Source organism: Syngnathoides biaculeatus, chromosome 3 (assembly GCF_019802595.1).
Source record: "Syngnathoides biaculeatus isolate LvHL_M chromosome 3, ASM1980259v1, whole genome shotgun sequence".
Lineage (NCBI taxonomy): Eukaryota > Metazoa > Chordata > Actinopteri > Syngnathiformes > Syngnathidae > Syngnathoides > Syngnathoides biaculeatus.
Window position 1 is genome coordinate 22,585,425 of NC_084642.1, and position 17,115 is coordinate 22,602,539.

The 17,115-nt window shown below is 41.1% G+C and overlaps 1 protein-coding gene across 2 annotated transcripts in view; it reads right to left on the reverse strand.

Moving 5' to 3' along the window:
* Positions 1 to 17,115, reverse strand: part of adamts18 (ADAM metallopeptidase with thrombospondin type 1 motif, 18) — a 76,020-nt gene that overhangs the window by 30,503 nt on the left and 28,402 nt on the right. For both annotated transcript variants that reach the window (XM_061815262.1, XM_061815263.1), the window contains 3 exons: positions 16,938 to 17,091; positions 13,906 to 14,001; positions 12,261 to 12,409 (listed from right to left, as the gene is read on the reverse strand). In XM_061815262.1, coding sequence (XP_061671246.1) covers positions 12,261 to 12,409; positions 13,906 to 14,001; positions 16,938 to 17,091 — 399 coding nt within the window. The remainder of the gene's footprint in view (positions 1 to 12,260; positions 12,410 to 13,905; positions 14,002 to 16,937; positions 17,092 to 17,115) is intronic.

Consider the following 17,115-nt stretch of genomic DNA (forward strand, 5'->3'; position numbering starts at 1 on the left):
AAAAAGGTTATAGCTAGCGCGGACCCGGAAGAGTCCCGCTGTTTTCATAAAAACACTAATGCTGTTCAACTTGTCCAGGGTACTGAAGAATGCTGACTAGAAACAAAACCCAACAGGGGGGCAGGGATATCAGGGGGGGGGGGGGGTTGTATGTGTGTGGAATGAACAAATATCATTCTAGATTGTATGGAGGAGGGGTGGAATGGGAATGTGAGTGCCTTCGAGTGGGAGTTAGAGGGAGTTTTTGATGATATTTATGATTGTATTAGATGATCACACATGGTCACGGTAGTGATCTACACAGTGGACTCCATTTGAGCCCTTCTTCAGTGCAGTTGGCATTTCAAAATTCCTCTTTAACATTTCATCTAATCATTTGATCCCATGCCAATTGTCAATGTACTTCCAAAACAAGACATGAGCTAGATCGTTTGGTTTAAGTTTCAGCCTCCCTTCCGCATCAACATGATGCTGGACTCGAAACCTTATTGCTTCGTGACGCAGCGGCAACCAAAATTCCTGGGGTGGTCACTATCATCCCCTGACCTCAATCCTATTGAGAATTTGTACATCATCCTTAAAAGAATAAAGTGAAAACTATAATCCAAATTATTTGTTGACTGAAACTGTTATGCATAATGATGGGTTCTGGACAACTGTTCAGTTAAAGTGCCCCCCCTCAAAAAAATCCAAGCAAACATTGTTCCTTGAAGTTTTACTTTTTTTATGCATCTGTTCAGAATGTCAAGCAACAGGAACAAGACAAAAAAGAACCCAAGGATGAGGGGTCATTGTGTGACTGCAGGTGTTGAAGAACCTGAATTGAAAAATGGACAGCATGAATTGAAAGTGTACCAGAAACAGTTGCGATTCAAAGTTGGCATCTTGCGAGGAAAAAAACAAATTTGTGTAGATGTGTGAGGTCCTCTTTTAGAGCCCTATGTCAAAATTTGTGTAACTATTGCTGCAATCCAGAAAAAGCACCCAGTTCGGGAGCGTAGTGCTGAAACAAGATCTGGATCTAGTCCCCGGGACCTAAAGTACATTGGAATTCCTCAGGTTTACAACCAAGTAGGTTGGTTAATTTGGCTTGCGAAGATTATTTGATGTGTTAACACCTGTCAAAAATTACCATAACTAAGGAAGAAACCAACTACAGTTTCATTAAAACTGACTCAAGTATGAAAGCCCCTTGAAATCTGCCTGTCAACAGGAGGACTTGATGTCTGGTCTTCACCTGGAGGATCTTCCACTGTGATAAAGAGTCCGAGGCTTGTAAACAGGAGTCCACACCGAACACCAATGAGCCTTTACATTCCTCTTTACATCGAGTATGTGACAAAATGTGCACCGTCAAAACCAGGTCAAGACTGTGACCCTAATCTCCCAGGCTTGTTGGCGAGGATTAGGGCAGACCGCGTTTGATCTGGCAGGTGGTCCAAGGGGAGGAGGTGGGGGTGGGGGGAGGCAGGTGGAGGACATGGGGGTAAACCAAGATCCATTTTTTTCCCCTCTTTAGAACAGCTACCACAAAGGCTTTAATCTGCTCACCCCACAGAAGAAGATGCTTGGAGAAGAGGCCAAAATTTACACGGGGTCAAATGACAAGGTATTTCACAACTTGCTCCATGGGGTTGCATCCTTTTGCATGAAAAATAATAATCACAATTATTTTGATCAATATTTTAATCACATTTATTTGTCATGTTAGGGAAAAAATCTATTTGTATTGCATTGCTAATATGTAACATTTTTTCTGTGCAAAATCCATATTTTAATAAGAATAAAAATGAAGCCTTAAAGGTAGCAGGGGGAAGCAACTTGTTAGAGCGTCGGCTTCACAGTTCTCAGGACTGGGGTTCAAGGCACAGCCCCGCCTGTGTGGAGTTTGCATGTTCTCCCCGCGCCTGTTTGGGTTTTCTCCGGGCACGCTGGTTTCCTCCCACATCCCAAAAACATGTGTTAACTGGAGACTCCCGACTTCCCCTTAGGTGTGATCGTGAGTGCGAATGGTTGTTTGTTTATCTGTGCCCTGCAGTTGGTTGGCAACCAGGTGAGGGTGTACCCCGCCTCCTGCCTGATGATATTTGGAATAGGCTCAAGCACTCCGGTGACTCTTGTGAGCATAAGTGGCTCCGAAAATGGATGGATGGTTGGATGGATGAAGCCTTAACCATACATCCACCCTCTGCTGGTTGGGTGCCGAGTTTTGCGGGCACTGCTGCAAACGAAGCATTTTCCATACGCAGCAGTGCTCGCATTTTAAATGTAGAAAAAAACCCGCCGATGATCAGGCTCCTTTTAACTGTGTGGAAGCCAATATACCGATCATGACAAAAATTCAATTAACGCTGCTACCCCATAAAGAGAACACAAGTTAATCAGTCTTATAAAGACCACTGAAGCGCTCGGGCTCTGGTGTCGCATGATGCAAACATGTTGCAACAAGCATGCACTTTGTTTTATGCCTACAGCCGAAGACACAGACACACAGGTGTGCATGCACACATACACACACGGTTGTGAGATGCACATAGCTGCATTGAAATTTCTTTTAGCATTACCATCCCAAGTCCACAGAACCCAAAATGACTTTTTCTTGATTTTGATGACTCATGTGTTAAAGATGTCTGATAGCCGTCGTTTGTGGTGTCCATCCAGTCAAGATGCTGGGGACAGTATCCACTGTCCGTTAGTTAATCAAAGGGCATATATAGACAAACAAATACTTATGCTCACATTTAAACCTATTAACAATCTTGATTCTTTTGTTATCCAAATTTGCCTTTTTGGGGAGGATGTGGGGGGAAGTTGTAACACCTAGAGTAAAGCCATGGAGATTGAAACAGAGATCTGCAAAGTGTGAAGGGGGTTTGCTTACCATTAACCCACCGTCCTGTCTGTTTGTGGTGTGCTTCCAAAGTATGATCTGCAGACATATAGATTCTTTCTATACCATTAAAACCACATGCATCCACATACAACACAAAGCTGTGCTGTTTTCAAGGTTTGGTCCCTATATTGTTTTTCATTTTAAGACTCACTAAATACCTGATGCTTTTTAAGGTCTTTACATTATTTTGACTCTTTACAAAGAAAGATAGCAAAGCACCTAACTTTGAAAATTGTCGTGCACCTTTCTTGTTGTTGACTGTTACTTGGTCTCATTGTGATTTTTGTCAGACATGCAAAACAGTTGATTTGGAGTTGTTCGTGGGGTGTGAATGACATTAGCGACAGGCAGACAGATTCAGACTAATCCATCTGGTTGTAGTCTGATAAGGAGGAGAGCGGGCCTGCCAAATTAATCACTGCGATTAACACTAACACAAAAGCACCCACAGTTGAATAAATTCCCCCTTGCCAACATGCAACTGAGATAAACATGAGGTTTTGTTCTCAAGATATACCCGAGCGTGGCTGAATGTGTAGCCTGACAGTAACCCTTAAAGCAAACATCTTACAAAAAAGTGGCCTTTTAAGCTGTATTTTCACACCTATGAAGTATGAAATTAAGTAATTTTGCCCTCTACCTATTTTGATCAAATGTGCCTATGAGTGAGGAGAGGTTCTCATTTATTTCATAATCATTCCCACAACAATTTTCTCCAGCTATGACTTGAAGACTACGCAACAGTTTTTTGCTCTTTGATGTTGTAGCGTGCTGGGAGTGGGTTGTGGGGGTATGATCTGGTGGGCTTTTTGGTTGGCAAAGCGTCCGCTGCATGTGCCACATTTACAGCTCTGGACACTCAAACTGACAAGTGGACCATATGGAGTGCTGCCTCCGCGTAGAAAAATCAATACAGAAATCAGAATGAGAATCATCTTTACTTGCCAAGTATGTCAAAAACCCGAGGAATTTCTCTCCTAGTTGGAGCCGCTCTTGGATGACAAAACGGAGCCATTTCATGAAAAATACTTTTGAGACAAAAAACATAAAAGCACAGTATAGTGAGTAATGAAAGGTTACCAGTGATGCGTAGCACCGATACATCTAAAGTTACAAGTAGTCTGATAGTCTGGAAAAGTGTGAACGTTTTCTCAATCAAGACCCACTTCACCATTGGCTCTCCCACACTTTGAGTTACCACAATTATTCAAAAACAGTTAAAATGTACATCTTGCAATTTGCATTTAAACTGTGTATAACCCATCAACCATTGCATGTTTTTGCTTGTTTTATCTGTTTGCAAAGTTTCTTTGAGTTTCATGAAACGCAAGATAGAAGAACTGATTATTATTATAATTATTACTATTGGTTGTAATCGTAGTAGTAGTATAATCACTGGTAAATTTTGGATTTACAGAGGGGTAGGTGGTAGGTGGGTTGTATTACTTAATGGGCTTTTTAACAGTTTCCGACAAACTTTTATAACAATTTTTATTCCAATCATTTTCTAGAGTCTTAATGTTAGTAAATTTGTAAAGTAATAACAGGACAAAGGTAAAACTTTAGGACCATCCTGTGGAACTCAGGCTGACTACAAAATGCCTTCGATTTGGGGGCCATTGTTGGTCTAAAAACGAAAATAAGTGATTGATGAACGAAAGCGATGATGCATGCAAAAATGGGTGTAAACCCTTTTGACCATGCAAACTACAAGTGGAAGTTGATCTAATTGGGTAGTGCCAGGATTGGATCTGTAAGAAGCGCTAAATTGTCGGAAGTTCATTTTTGCGCATTGTTAGAGAAGTATATGCTTCCCTAATATGAGTCGAACAAATTATTTAGCAAATGATGTTTATTTGTCTCTCCAGTGACACTTCAAATTTCATTACTTCAACACTTCATTTTGAGCTTTCAGGGTTCTCCCAAAAGTTTCATAATGACCAAAAACCTCTTTAACATACGGGAAATGAGCTGTCATGATGTTTCGTGTGCAAAACCATCAATGTAGCGACAACAAGCCGGCCTGTGGTCCTCTTTGCCTACAATTCCCTAATAAAGTAACATTATGAATACAAACAAATCAGCTGTCCAAGGAGAACTAGATCCTTTGCCTGAAGCGTTATACGCAGTATTGTTATACTTGAACTCACCATGGAAGGAGGAAAAAAAACCCTGAATAATGTGCACATACACATGATTGGGAAGATTTCAACTATTCACTCTTGTCTTACTCCAACTGTTTAGTTTTGCAACCCTTTCTACAAGTTGCTGACATGTGCTATCAGACTTCGTAAACACTAATTACCACCCACTATTTGGGATATTTGTAAAATATCGGAGTGTTCGTAAATCAGGCACACCATGCTCACAAACTGCATAAACAATCGAAGCGTTCAGACGCAAAAGCAGATATATCAATTTTTGTTGTTTTTCTGTAGACTCTTTGATTTATATAATATATAAATATATTTATAGATTATTTATATAATCTATAAATACTATATACCAATATCTAAATATATTTATAGATTATTTATATATATTTATATAATGTATAAATCAAAGAATCTACAGAAACAACAAAAATGGATATATCTGCTTTTGCGTCTGAACTCTTCAATTTGTTAGTAGTTGTAAGCCCTAAGGGTTACAGATACAATCTCTGATATCATTATTTTATACACAGACCTTTTACTGAATTGTATTGAATATTTCCACTTTTTCTTTACAGTGTTTATATTAGCACAAAAAGCTATGAACACATCCCAAATGAGATCACTGTCATAAACTCATCTTCATTATAGCAGGATTTCCGTCAAAGACAAATTTAAATGCCACCAAGGTCGCATTAGGTGAACTCCAAAATGGTGGGAGAAAAGTAATCCTTCACTCAACTGATTTAAAGTGTGATAAGTCTCCTTTAGAACACTGGTGTCAAACATGTGGCCCATGGGCCAGAAGTTGCCCATCAGGGGTCCAATCTGGCCAGTGGCAATGGAGAACTCATTCACATTTTTCATTTTCATTCACTTTTGTTGCTAATTTAAGTCTTAAAGTGTTGTCAGTGCACACCGGAGTGTGCATTGACAACACTTAAATGACATTGGGAGGGCCAATGAATGCCAAGTTTCAGGAGCACACTCGTGTAAAATGCTGTGCCATCTTCATACTGTGAAAAAGAAATGCCTCGTGTAGAAATGTTTTCAGATATTGAAGATTACAATGGTTCAGTCAAAAGATTCACTTCAAAACAGGTTGGTTTGCTGAAACGTGTTTTTTCCATGCACTGCCACAACTTAAATTTTCACGCATACAAGCCGAAAGAAACTTACTTACTTTTTTTACATTTACAAAGTATGCATAATTAAATGGTGCACGCTCACTGATTCATAACACTGTTGAAATATTTTTTTGTTAAAAAATGTCAAACTGCTCATATGATTTGGAACAAAATTTGCAGCAAGATAATGACTAATGTGAATATTTTCCAAAAAACCTGTACTTATTTGCACTAAAATATTGCGGATATTTTTAAAGAGCTTCTACTTATGGATTTTTAATCCAGACATATTGTAGTCTGGCACACGTGAAATTTAATTTGGGTAAATGTGGGCCGGGAACTAAAATGAGTTTGACACCCCTGCTTTAGAGCGACCCGGATACCTTTCCCTCCTGGTGTCCTACTGACCCCGTAACTCATAGTCGCAGGAGCTGCTGTAAAAGCGCCTCCCTCCCTGCCGCAGGAATGATAAACGAACTGGACAGCTAACCTGCTTGCTAAGGGCCTCCTCCATGGGCCCTTCTTGCTCTGCCGAACCCAGCATATGCGTAACGTGTATCATATGAGCAGAAAACATCTTTGATCCCCTGGCGGGAGGGATTAGGAGACGGGCCGGCTGCATCTGTGTCTGCCTGGCTGTTAAGTAAGCGCTGATGAGCCCAGTGAAGTGAACGGTCCAAATATTTAAACTGACCTCGTTGTGTGTTTGTAAGGGGGTAGGGCAACTGGTGAAAACTTTGTAAAGCTTGAGAGGATGTGGTGAGGGGGGAGAAAAAAAACAGTTCATTACCACTGGCAGCCTCTTAAAGAAGTGTTGTACTAATGTTTTCAAACCTTCTGTAGTAAATCCTTTGGTTTTTTCTTTTTTTTCGTGAACAGAATACTATAGATTCAAATTGCTTTTAATCCCTTCCCAACACTATAGAGCTATCTAGTGGTCGTCTGTCTATCCATCATACCAACACCAACCATCCAGACATCCGTTTTCTGAGCCATCATCCTCACAAGGGTCATGGGAGTGCTGGAGCCTATACAAGCTGTCAATGGGCAGGAGGCAGGGTAAAACCTGAATTGGTTGTCAGCCAATCGCAGGGCACATAGAGACAGACAACAGACTCACTCACAATCACACCGAGTGGCAATTTGGAGTTTCCAATTAATGTTGGATGTTTTTGGGATGTGGGAGGAAACCAGAGTGCCCGGAGAAAACCCATGCAGGCAGAGGGAGAACATGTAAACTACACACAAGCGTGGCCAGGATTTGAACCCTAGTCCTCAGAATTGTGAGGCCAACGCTCTCAACCAGTTGCATCACTTTGCCGCCTATATACATATCCACATCAATTGGAGACCCAAAATTGTCCCGAGTTGTGATTGTGAGTGCGACTGTTGTCTGTCTCCATGTGCCCTGCGATTGGCTGGCAACCACAGGGTGTACCCCGCCTCCTGCCCGATGACAGCTGGAATAAGCTCCAGCACTCCGCAACCTTCATGAGGATAACGGCTCAGAAGATGCATGGATAGATGTATCTTTTTAGTCTATAGACAAGTAATTATACCCAAAAGTTAAAATGAATTGCAATAAAAGATCATATTGTTGCTTTTTTTAATGTCTCTGAAATCATGAAACATAAGGCCCGCCCTGGAGCTCATCTCAAGGCCCTGAAAACAAGCCCTTCAATTAAATACATTTGGTGAGTGCCGATGAGGTTATGCTGGGTAAAAAGTTAACTTCCAGTGTGTGTGTTAATTGACCCCTCCGTACAGGGCACTTAACCACGCCTCCTGAAGTGACGTCACGCCACGTGCGCTGACATAAGACAAACAGTAAAAATGGCAAATACAATACAATACATTCTGAACTGAGACAGACTCCATGCTTCTGATTTAATTCAAATCAACGATATATTATAGATTCTAAATACAATACATTCTTAACTGAGAGAGACGCCATGCTTCTGATTTCATTCAATCATTCACACGTAGCAATGTTATGCTAGCGAAGAACGTCTCATTCATTTATACGAGACGTGTATTAAAAATCAAATTTAGGGCATATCTTCGTGCAAACACAGTCTGGTTAAGCTTCGGCCGCGAGCCAGCAAGAAAGCGACACGTTTGTGCAGTCCGATCATCGCTAAATATCGCTCAACAAAGAATAAGTGTGTCAATCGATCACACGTAGCGGCGTTATGTTAGCGAAGAACGTCTCATTCATTTATACGAGACATGTATTTAAAATCAAATTTAGGGCATATCTTCGTGCAAACACAGTCTGGTTTCAGCTTCGGCCGTGAGCCAGCAAGAAAGCGACACATTTGTGCAGTCCGATCATCGCTAAATATCGCTCAACAAAGAATAAGTGTGTCAATCATTCACACGTAGCGGTGTTATGCTAGCGAAGAACGTCTCATTCATTTATACGAGACGTGTATTAAAAATCAAATTTAGGGCATATCTTTGTGCAAACAGTCTGGTTAAGCTTAGGCCCCGAGCCAGCAAGAAAGCGACACGTTTGTGCAGTCCGATCATCGCTAAATATCGCTGAACAAAGAATAAGTGTGTCAATCGATCACACGCAGCAGTGTTATGCTAGCGAAGAACTTCGAATTCATTTATACGAGACATCTATTGAAAATCACATATAGGGCATACCTTCGTGCAAACATATCTGTTCCGGTTGATATTAGATGGATTTAGTTGATGGTGCGGTCTTCCACAAAGTTTGATCCATCGAAGGCATTTTTCGTACTGGGTCTTCGGTTTTGGAAAGGGTACGAATCGAACTCCACCAACTAGCCTTTCAGGATACCTGTCGTCACTATTACAAAGTCCGTGACTGTACCTCTTAACCATATTTTTTGTTAAATAACCCAAATACGCGATAAAACGCTAACAAAACCTATACAGGACCATGCAATGTTGTCTGAGAAAAGGGCGGGAGCAAAAACGGGCTTTGGTTTATGCAGATCTCTGGCCTCTGATTGGTCAGTGACGCGGATTGTGCAGTATCCACAGAAGGGTCAATTGTGACTAAATGGAACAACTCGGAGTGAGGCGCTGACATTTTAAACGACGTTGCTTTGGTAGAGCGAGCTGCTTAGCTTTTTCGAGTATGAGCTCATTAAATTGTGAGTTTGCGAACGTAATAAACAGTTCACTTTTCCTGAAGTGCCTCTGTTGCATACTTCAAGGCTGTGGAGTATTAGACAGGGCCAACACTGGTCCATCGAGTGACGTCGCCAATATGGAGTGAGCTGTTTATCTCCTTAGCTCACTCGCTTGTTAACTCGTGGGCTAGCAAATATAATAAACACTTGACTTTCCCTTAAGTGTTTCTGTTGTGTGCCACATGCTGCACATGGAGCAAGACTGTGAATCAGTCGGAGTCAATACTGGTTCTCCTGCATTCCAAGACCTCACTAGCCCGCCAACTCACCACAACAATGACATCTTATTAAGTCCAGAAATATTCAGGAATTATCATAATCGGCCTAACTAACACTGCAGCTGGTATCCCGCATATAATAATTAATACTTGCCAAGAACAGAGCATCTAAAAATAACCTAGCCACGTATTGCTACACCAAGTCTAAAGATAATGTGATTAAATCAACACTGATAATGGATGAATTAGATTGTGGTAAATTTCCACTGGAGATTAAAAAAAAAAAAATAGGAATAAGAAATGAGGTAGAAGTCAAGTTTCACATGAAAACACAAAAATAGAAATTAGAGGATACCAGCCTAGTGACAAGATGGTCTAACCAAAATATGCAGTTGCCCACCAGACACAACCCACATCTTGTCTTCCATTGAACAAAGGAAAGGTCGTGTTTTCTTGCATGAAACAAATGAGTGACGAAGAACGTGAACGGTGTTGCCAAACATAAAATTTGCAAAAAAGATCAATTCTACAGAGAGAATGGAGAAAGGAAAGTCTTCTGATTGCAGTCCTAGTTTAGCCACAGCCTTGTCACACCAAAACATCTACTCTGATAGTTGACAATTATACTACTCAGCTACTCAGAATACGGGGTTCAATCACAACCTCAGATAGTGAAGCACATGCCCTAAAAAATGGAAAACCTCACCCTCATTTCCACCTGCCTACCCATTCAATACTACTTGCATTTGCTGGATAAAGCCCAAATGCAATACAAAATAATCGTACCGGTACCTGAGCAGGGCGGAACAACTTTGGATTAAGAGGCACGCTGCTTCCCTAAGTCTAAGACAAAGCGATAGAAAGAGTGTACCCCTCAAGCTACAATTACTGACAATTACCTTCATCGTGAGTGCCTACCGTTTCAATTAAGCTAAAGAAAATTTGTGTTTGCTTGATGAAACACAAATGCAAGAGAAAAAACATGAAAGGTGCTGTCGGCCATAAAATTTGTCTTGACTGTTGCTTCGTGTTCATCGGCCAAGAGTCCAAACGCTGGCAATTAGTTCCACCATCGATCAACTGGATCTATCCCCAGAGCTAAACAGGAACATGTTACATTTAATCTGTTACATTTACTCAAGTAACATTTTGGATTGAATGGATTAGACTGCCCTTAGGTGTGTTTGTGAGTGCGACTCTTGTTTTTCTCTATGTGCCCTGTGATTGACTCGCAACCAGTTCAGCGTGTCCCATGCGTCCTTCATGATGATGGCTGGGAAACAGTCTTCCATTCAGAAAATGGATGGATGAATCAATATCTGAATGGGCAGATTCATTGTGCATTGTCCATTTTCCAAGGCGCTTATCCTCTCAAGGGTCACGGGCGTGCCAGAGGCTATCTTAGCTAACATCGGGCGAAAGGTGGACGACACCCTGAACTGGTCGCCAGTCACCCGCAGGGCACATACAGACACTGAGCGGGAATTGATCCCACGCTGCTTGCTTCATGGCTACTCCACCCACCACTGCCCATCCCCCATGGTAATACAACACAGAACAAATCACTCATATATGTCAGCAGGTTTGAGTCCCAAAAATTGACTAGGTTGCACCCAGTAAGATTTTTTGAAAAGTCAATGCACAAAGCCAGTTTCACTCCGCAAAATAAAATATAGTAAAGGGACATCATGAATAGATGACTAAAAAGTCTCAAGAACCAAGGTTATAAAGAGAATGTATACCATTCTGAACTGAAATGGCCTTTTTATGGTAATTTTAGCTAGTTTATTGAATAAAAAATAATTTGCCACATTTGGGGAATTTCATGGGGAAAAAAAACCTACTGAACTTTTCTTCTAATCACTCCCGTCAGCCTGAAGCATGGAGCAACACCAAATTTAGTAAGCATGTCCCTCTCGAGTTGACCAACCTAAAATTCTCAAGAGCCCAAGCCAAAAAAGAAAAAGGAAGTCTGTCGTTTTGGTTTGAAATGACCGTTGTAGGCTAAGCATGGCCATTTCCTGGGATGTTTCAAAGACAAATTTGAGTTTGACATTTTGTCTAATTAATTTGTACCAGAAAGAGATGTTATGAGCTCTCTGCTTTTGTCATTGCATGTGGGAGGAGCATGGCGGAAAAGTTTGATGAGTTCCCCTAAAACACGAAATTCTAATAGTTCCACAGGGCAAAAAAAACAAAAAACATGTTATACTGTAAAACTACAAGCATCGCATGTGCATGTGGGATGGACAATTTTATGTTTGTGCAAGTGAGCAGCGATGCAAGACGTCGGCAGCTCTCGGCCCTCTGTGCTCTTTTTGAAGGAGGTTCCCCCCTCAACCCACCCTCGTCTGGAGCATGGGGAGAGATTGTCTTACTGTCTGGACTGTCAGCTGACTGCATGTGTGCATGTGCGTGCTTGTTGACAGCTACCTGGCAGACAGTGCATTCAGGTGTTCCAAAAAAAGGGATAAAGGAGCTTTTCTCTCATGCGCATTTCTTGATGTGGGAGCAGCCGTTTTTCTTTGAGTGATGACATGATGAATGCCATCTACTGTATTGTGTGTGTGTGTGTGTGTGTGTGTGTGTGTGGTGTGTGTGCGTGTGTGTGTGTGTGTGCGTGTGTGTGTGTGTGTGTGTGTGTGTGTGTGTGTGTGTGTGTTGTGTGTGTGCGTGTGTGTGTGTGTGTGTGTGTTTACCTTGGACTGGTGCAGGAGCGCTCCCTGTACATGATCCCACCTCCACACGTTCTGGAACATTGTGACCATTGGGACCAGGGTGACCATTGTCCATGGACCGCCTTGGGGGCGTGTTCCCCGTATTTGACACACTGGCCACGCAAACACCACTGATGTAAGACAATATAGATCAATCAGTGAGCTTCCTCATCTTGGGTTGACTATGGAGATAGTAAGATGATAAAGATCTCAAGGTGTTGAAGAGAAATGACATCGCTTTCGGCAGTGGTGAAATTAGCTCAGCATAGGTGCTCAAAGAAAGGTGACGATAGACACGGTGGGTCAAAAGGAGGTGGGCACTTGTTCTCGTCGTTAAAATGTTATTACAATTGCACTTATTGGCCTGCGATTGTGCCGTTAAGGGTAGGGTGTACCCCGTCTCTCGCCCGAAGATAGCTGGGAAAGGCTCCAGCACAGCCGTAACCTGAGTGAGGACAAGCGGAACGGAAGATGAATGAATGAATGAGTCGCTCTCATTTTACTTACAATTAGGTTTTTGGGTTTCAATCCCGTGTGAGGATTTGAGGGTAGGATTTTAAAATGCCATTTCTTACGATGGTCCCTAGCCATGGTTATGACTTTAAACAAGGGTTAAAGTTTCCAATTAGGGTGACAAGGTCAGTGTAAGCAGTAAGTGGCTTTCTTGGTTGACGTGGTGGAGACATCAAAAGTGGCCGAGCGCCCCTTCCTTCCTTCCTCATTCAGAAAACCTCCTTTACTTCCTTCCTTTCCTCCTTCCTCCCTTCGTTAAGTTTATATTAAAAAGTGTACGCCTAAACTACTTTTGCCACTCTAAGTATTTGTGAATCACTGATTTTTTTTGGTTTGCTTTTGTGGCTTACATAATCTGTAAATCGTTTCTTTTTCAAGGTTATGTTGAAATATCAGTTTTATATCATAGTTTGTTGAATATAAACATTATAACAATTCATAAAGTCATTAATACTCCTAGCCATTATACATACCGGTAATGAATGCTTGACAAATGAATGAATGAATAGAGAAGACGACATGCAGACAGATTTAGAATTTAGATTGTGTAGAATAATATAGAATAGATGTGTATCGTACACATGATTTTGATTGTATATAGCACTGGTGTTGAGTGGAAAATTGACATCTCCAAAACCATCACATCCCCCATATGAAATAACAAAAAACTTTAGCATTGCGTTGTCCAAGAGAGTACCCCGTTTTTTACATTTGATATTGGTCAGAAATTTGTAAAAATGGCCTTCCCATATGGTGACTGACCATTGGTATATATTGATAAAACTCTAACCTTGATCGAAATTGACATAGGTTTTGACCTGTCATCAGCAATAGGCAAGACATCAATCCCTGACCCCAAGCTGAAAATGTGAAGCGATGTCCTCTTTCACTCATATAACTTTTATGCTCTAAGTTCTATGCGTGGTGTACAAAACAAAAACATCGTCCTGAAATAATTGAAATAACTCTCATAGTCCCTTGCCTACCGTTAGTCTAACACTGCATTGCATTTGTGCTTTCTGTGTACAATTTCTTTCTGCCTGAGATACTATGACGAGTATAAAAGATAAAATAAATACATTTTTACACTTAGTATATCCTTTCTTCTCCTCACCATGTCCGGGCCGCAGCTCGTGCCTTCAGCGGCAGGCATGAACTTGGTCTCGCATCGGTGGCCCATGCGGTGACACCACAGTGATTTGCAGATGTCCTGCGAGATGAGGCAAAAAAAAATTGGGATGTAAATAAGATGTCATCTATTATATTTCTTTGGAGATTGACAAAACTAACAAGTCTCTTTTGACAATGTCTTTCAAAGTAGGGAGTAAAAGTAAAAAGTGATCGGAAAAAATAAATACTCAAATAAAGTATAGACAGCGTAAAATCCTCTTAAGTGCAGTAATGATGTATTTGTACGTCATGACTTCCCACCACTGCTGAGCGAGCATCAGCAGCTCCCTGCCAACGCCAGAAGGGAAGCTGGTTGTCGGGCTTACGGCGCACCCTGCACCATGAACCCGACAATGAGCCTCCCCTGAAAAAAGCTTGGATGTCAAACCTAATCAGTGCACTTCTTTAATGAAACGGGCTATAATTGTGTGTGTCATCTGACCCAACAATACAGAAACGGAGCGAGTGAGTGAGCACAGAGGGAGAGCCTCGCATCGGGAGACAGACTGCCGACGCTGGCAGCCGGCCCGGCTGCACCGGGCACGGGGAAGCGACCAGGACGGAGGGCCAGGGCGAATTAGACTTCCAGACTGTGTTAAGGTTTCAAATTAGGGTTTGCAGTCTGGGTTTGCGCTGCAAACAAGGGTTAAGGTTTCAAATTCAGTTTCAAGCCTAGGATAGGGTTTCAAATTAGATTTTCTATACAGGCTACATTTTCAAATTAGATTTTAAATCAAAGTTTCACGCCTAGCTAAGGGTTTCAAATTAATTTTTCAAGCGAGGGTTTGAGTTAACATTTGAGTCTTGCGTTAGGGTTTCAAACACACCTTTCAAGGTAGGCCAAGGGTTTCAAATCAAATTTTAAAGTTAAGATTTCAAGGCAGATTATGTTTTCAGGTTGGGATTTAAAATCAAAGTTACGAATTAAAACAAGGCTTTGAGTTTGAAGCCAGGGTTAGGGTTTCAAGATGGGGTTTCAGTGTTAAATAGGACTTAAAAGTCTATGTTTAAATTTCAATTCTGTGTGACAATTTAAATTTGGGTTTGAAACCTGGGTTACAACTTGAAATAAGGGTTTCAAACTCAGTTGATGTTTTTAAATTATGGTTTCAAGTCTGTGTCTGTGCTAGGCTTTGAAACAATGGTTTTAAATCAGGTAAAGACTCTCAAATTCGCGTTCCAAGCCAAAGTTGAGTTTCAAATTATGGTTTCACGCCCATTTTAGAGTTTCAAACAAAAGTCAGGGTTTCAAAATGGGGTTTAAATCCTATCTTAGAGTTTCAAACAAAAGTTTGGATATTAAAATAGGCTTTCAAATTACATTACCAACCTGCATTAAGATTTGAAATGATGATTAAGTTTCAAAATTTGTTTTTTAAAATGGATCTACATTTTTTTTTTTTTTGAGGGGGGTGTAGCATTTCCAGTCAGTGTTTCAAGTCAAAGCTGGGGTTTCAAATAAGCATTTTCAAGCAAGGTTGAGAGTCCACAGCTCAGGTTTGAAACCAAGGTTAAGATTTCAATCAAGGGTTATGGCATGAAAGTCACTGTGCTTTACTCAAAAGACAATTTTTTTACATTTTGTACCTTGTCTCATTTTTTCCAATAAAAAAAGCTAATTTTATTTTTTTCATGTACAAGTAAACACCTTTGAATAGCCACAATGAAGTATTGTGCGCTAATCCGCTAGCTATACCATTTGTCTTAGTCTATTTCCCAGCCGTTAGAGGCCAAGCAGCATTTCCATGTGAATAACAGCTAACATAAAGATTTCACCTAGCCCAAGGGGCTGGAATTGGATAGAAGGGGCCTGTCCATTGAGAGGAATTCAAACCATGGGTAAAACACGGGGGGTCTTGGGCTGTTTGGCAAAGATCACTGCGATTAATAAAGTCCTCATTTAGTAAGACATCATTGACGCTGTAGGATGACAATACTTGGATCCAGTATGATGGGGGTGCTCATTACTGGAGGTTCCCAATGGTCTCAAAGGCATGTTGATGTGGGATGGTTCCGGTGTATAAAAACCTGGACTAATCTTTAGATGAAGCCAGTGTGGGAAAGGCTTAAGGTGGTTTAAAAGATTTCTCCCAGGGTAGAGAAGGGGAGAGGCTAAAATCCTGTTCCAAACCAAAGATCTAATGACTAAATATTCATATAGAACCAATACAGGGATGTCATAGCATAAATATAAGGTAACATTCAAAACATTGTCAAATGGAAGTCTAAACTCCTACTGACGGAAGACTAAAAAAGTAGAAAAAGACGTGAACAGAGTAAAACATTGCAGAGTGGCACTAATGTAGGAGGACTTGATGTCCACTTAAGGTGTACTTTGGTAGGGTCTGGACTTGGTTTTAATCATTTGTCTTGAGGGACTGAAAGAGCAGAGACTTCAGACTAAAGATGAAAAAAAAAACAGTCCATTAGAAGACCTGAACATGATCATTACAAACTGGTCGCTGGAGAGATTAGGACACTGCCCAGGTGACCATTAACGTACTACTACTAACTACGTATGGGATAAAATTAGGGATGATATTAGATCATAGTGGGCCTCATATGGTGATTTTCATTTATATTGATTCTGAACAAGATTTGCCTTGGGTCCCAATTATACAAAGCCTGAGAATCCCACTGAACACCAAAAAAGTAGAAACTTTAAGGCAGGAAGAGTAGTTGGAATAACTTTGGGGGTCATTAAGGTTGATGTTCAGAATGGGTCCGGGTGTGGTTTTAAGGATTTGATTCAGGAAATGGAACAGCTAGAGATTTTAAAATCTTGCAGCAGACCAATGACTCAAAGGGCATAGGAACCACGAAAGGACCAAATTTTGAAAACTGGGACTGGTTAGAGAGTGAGTTCACTGCTGAGATGCTCTTGACAAAAACCACCAACCTTGTCTGTGGAGGGTTAGTATTGGAATGAATACAAGTCCGCATAAGGTAAAGTTTAGTTGATTTTTATGAGGATACCTTAACAAAGTCAAGTCTACACAACTTGGCCTTGGAGCCAAACTGCCACTTGCACTGTGTGTCTCCATCATACAGCTGCCCAGGAAGCTTCTCTGGATATTTGTACTGACCTATCTGCTTGGGCTCGTCCACAAGGCAAGACGCCTGGGTCGTCCTAGGAGATACACAATCAGATATC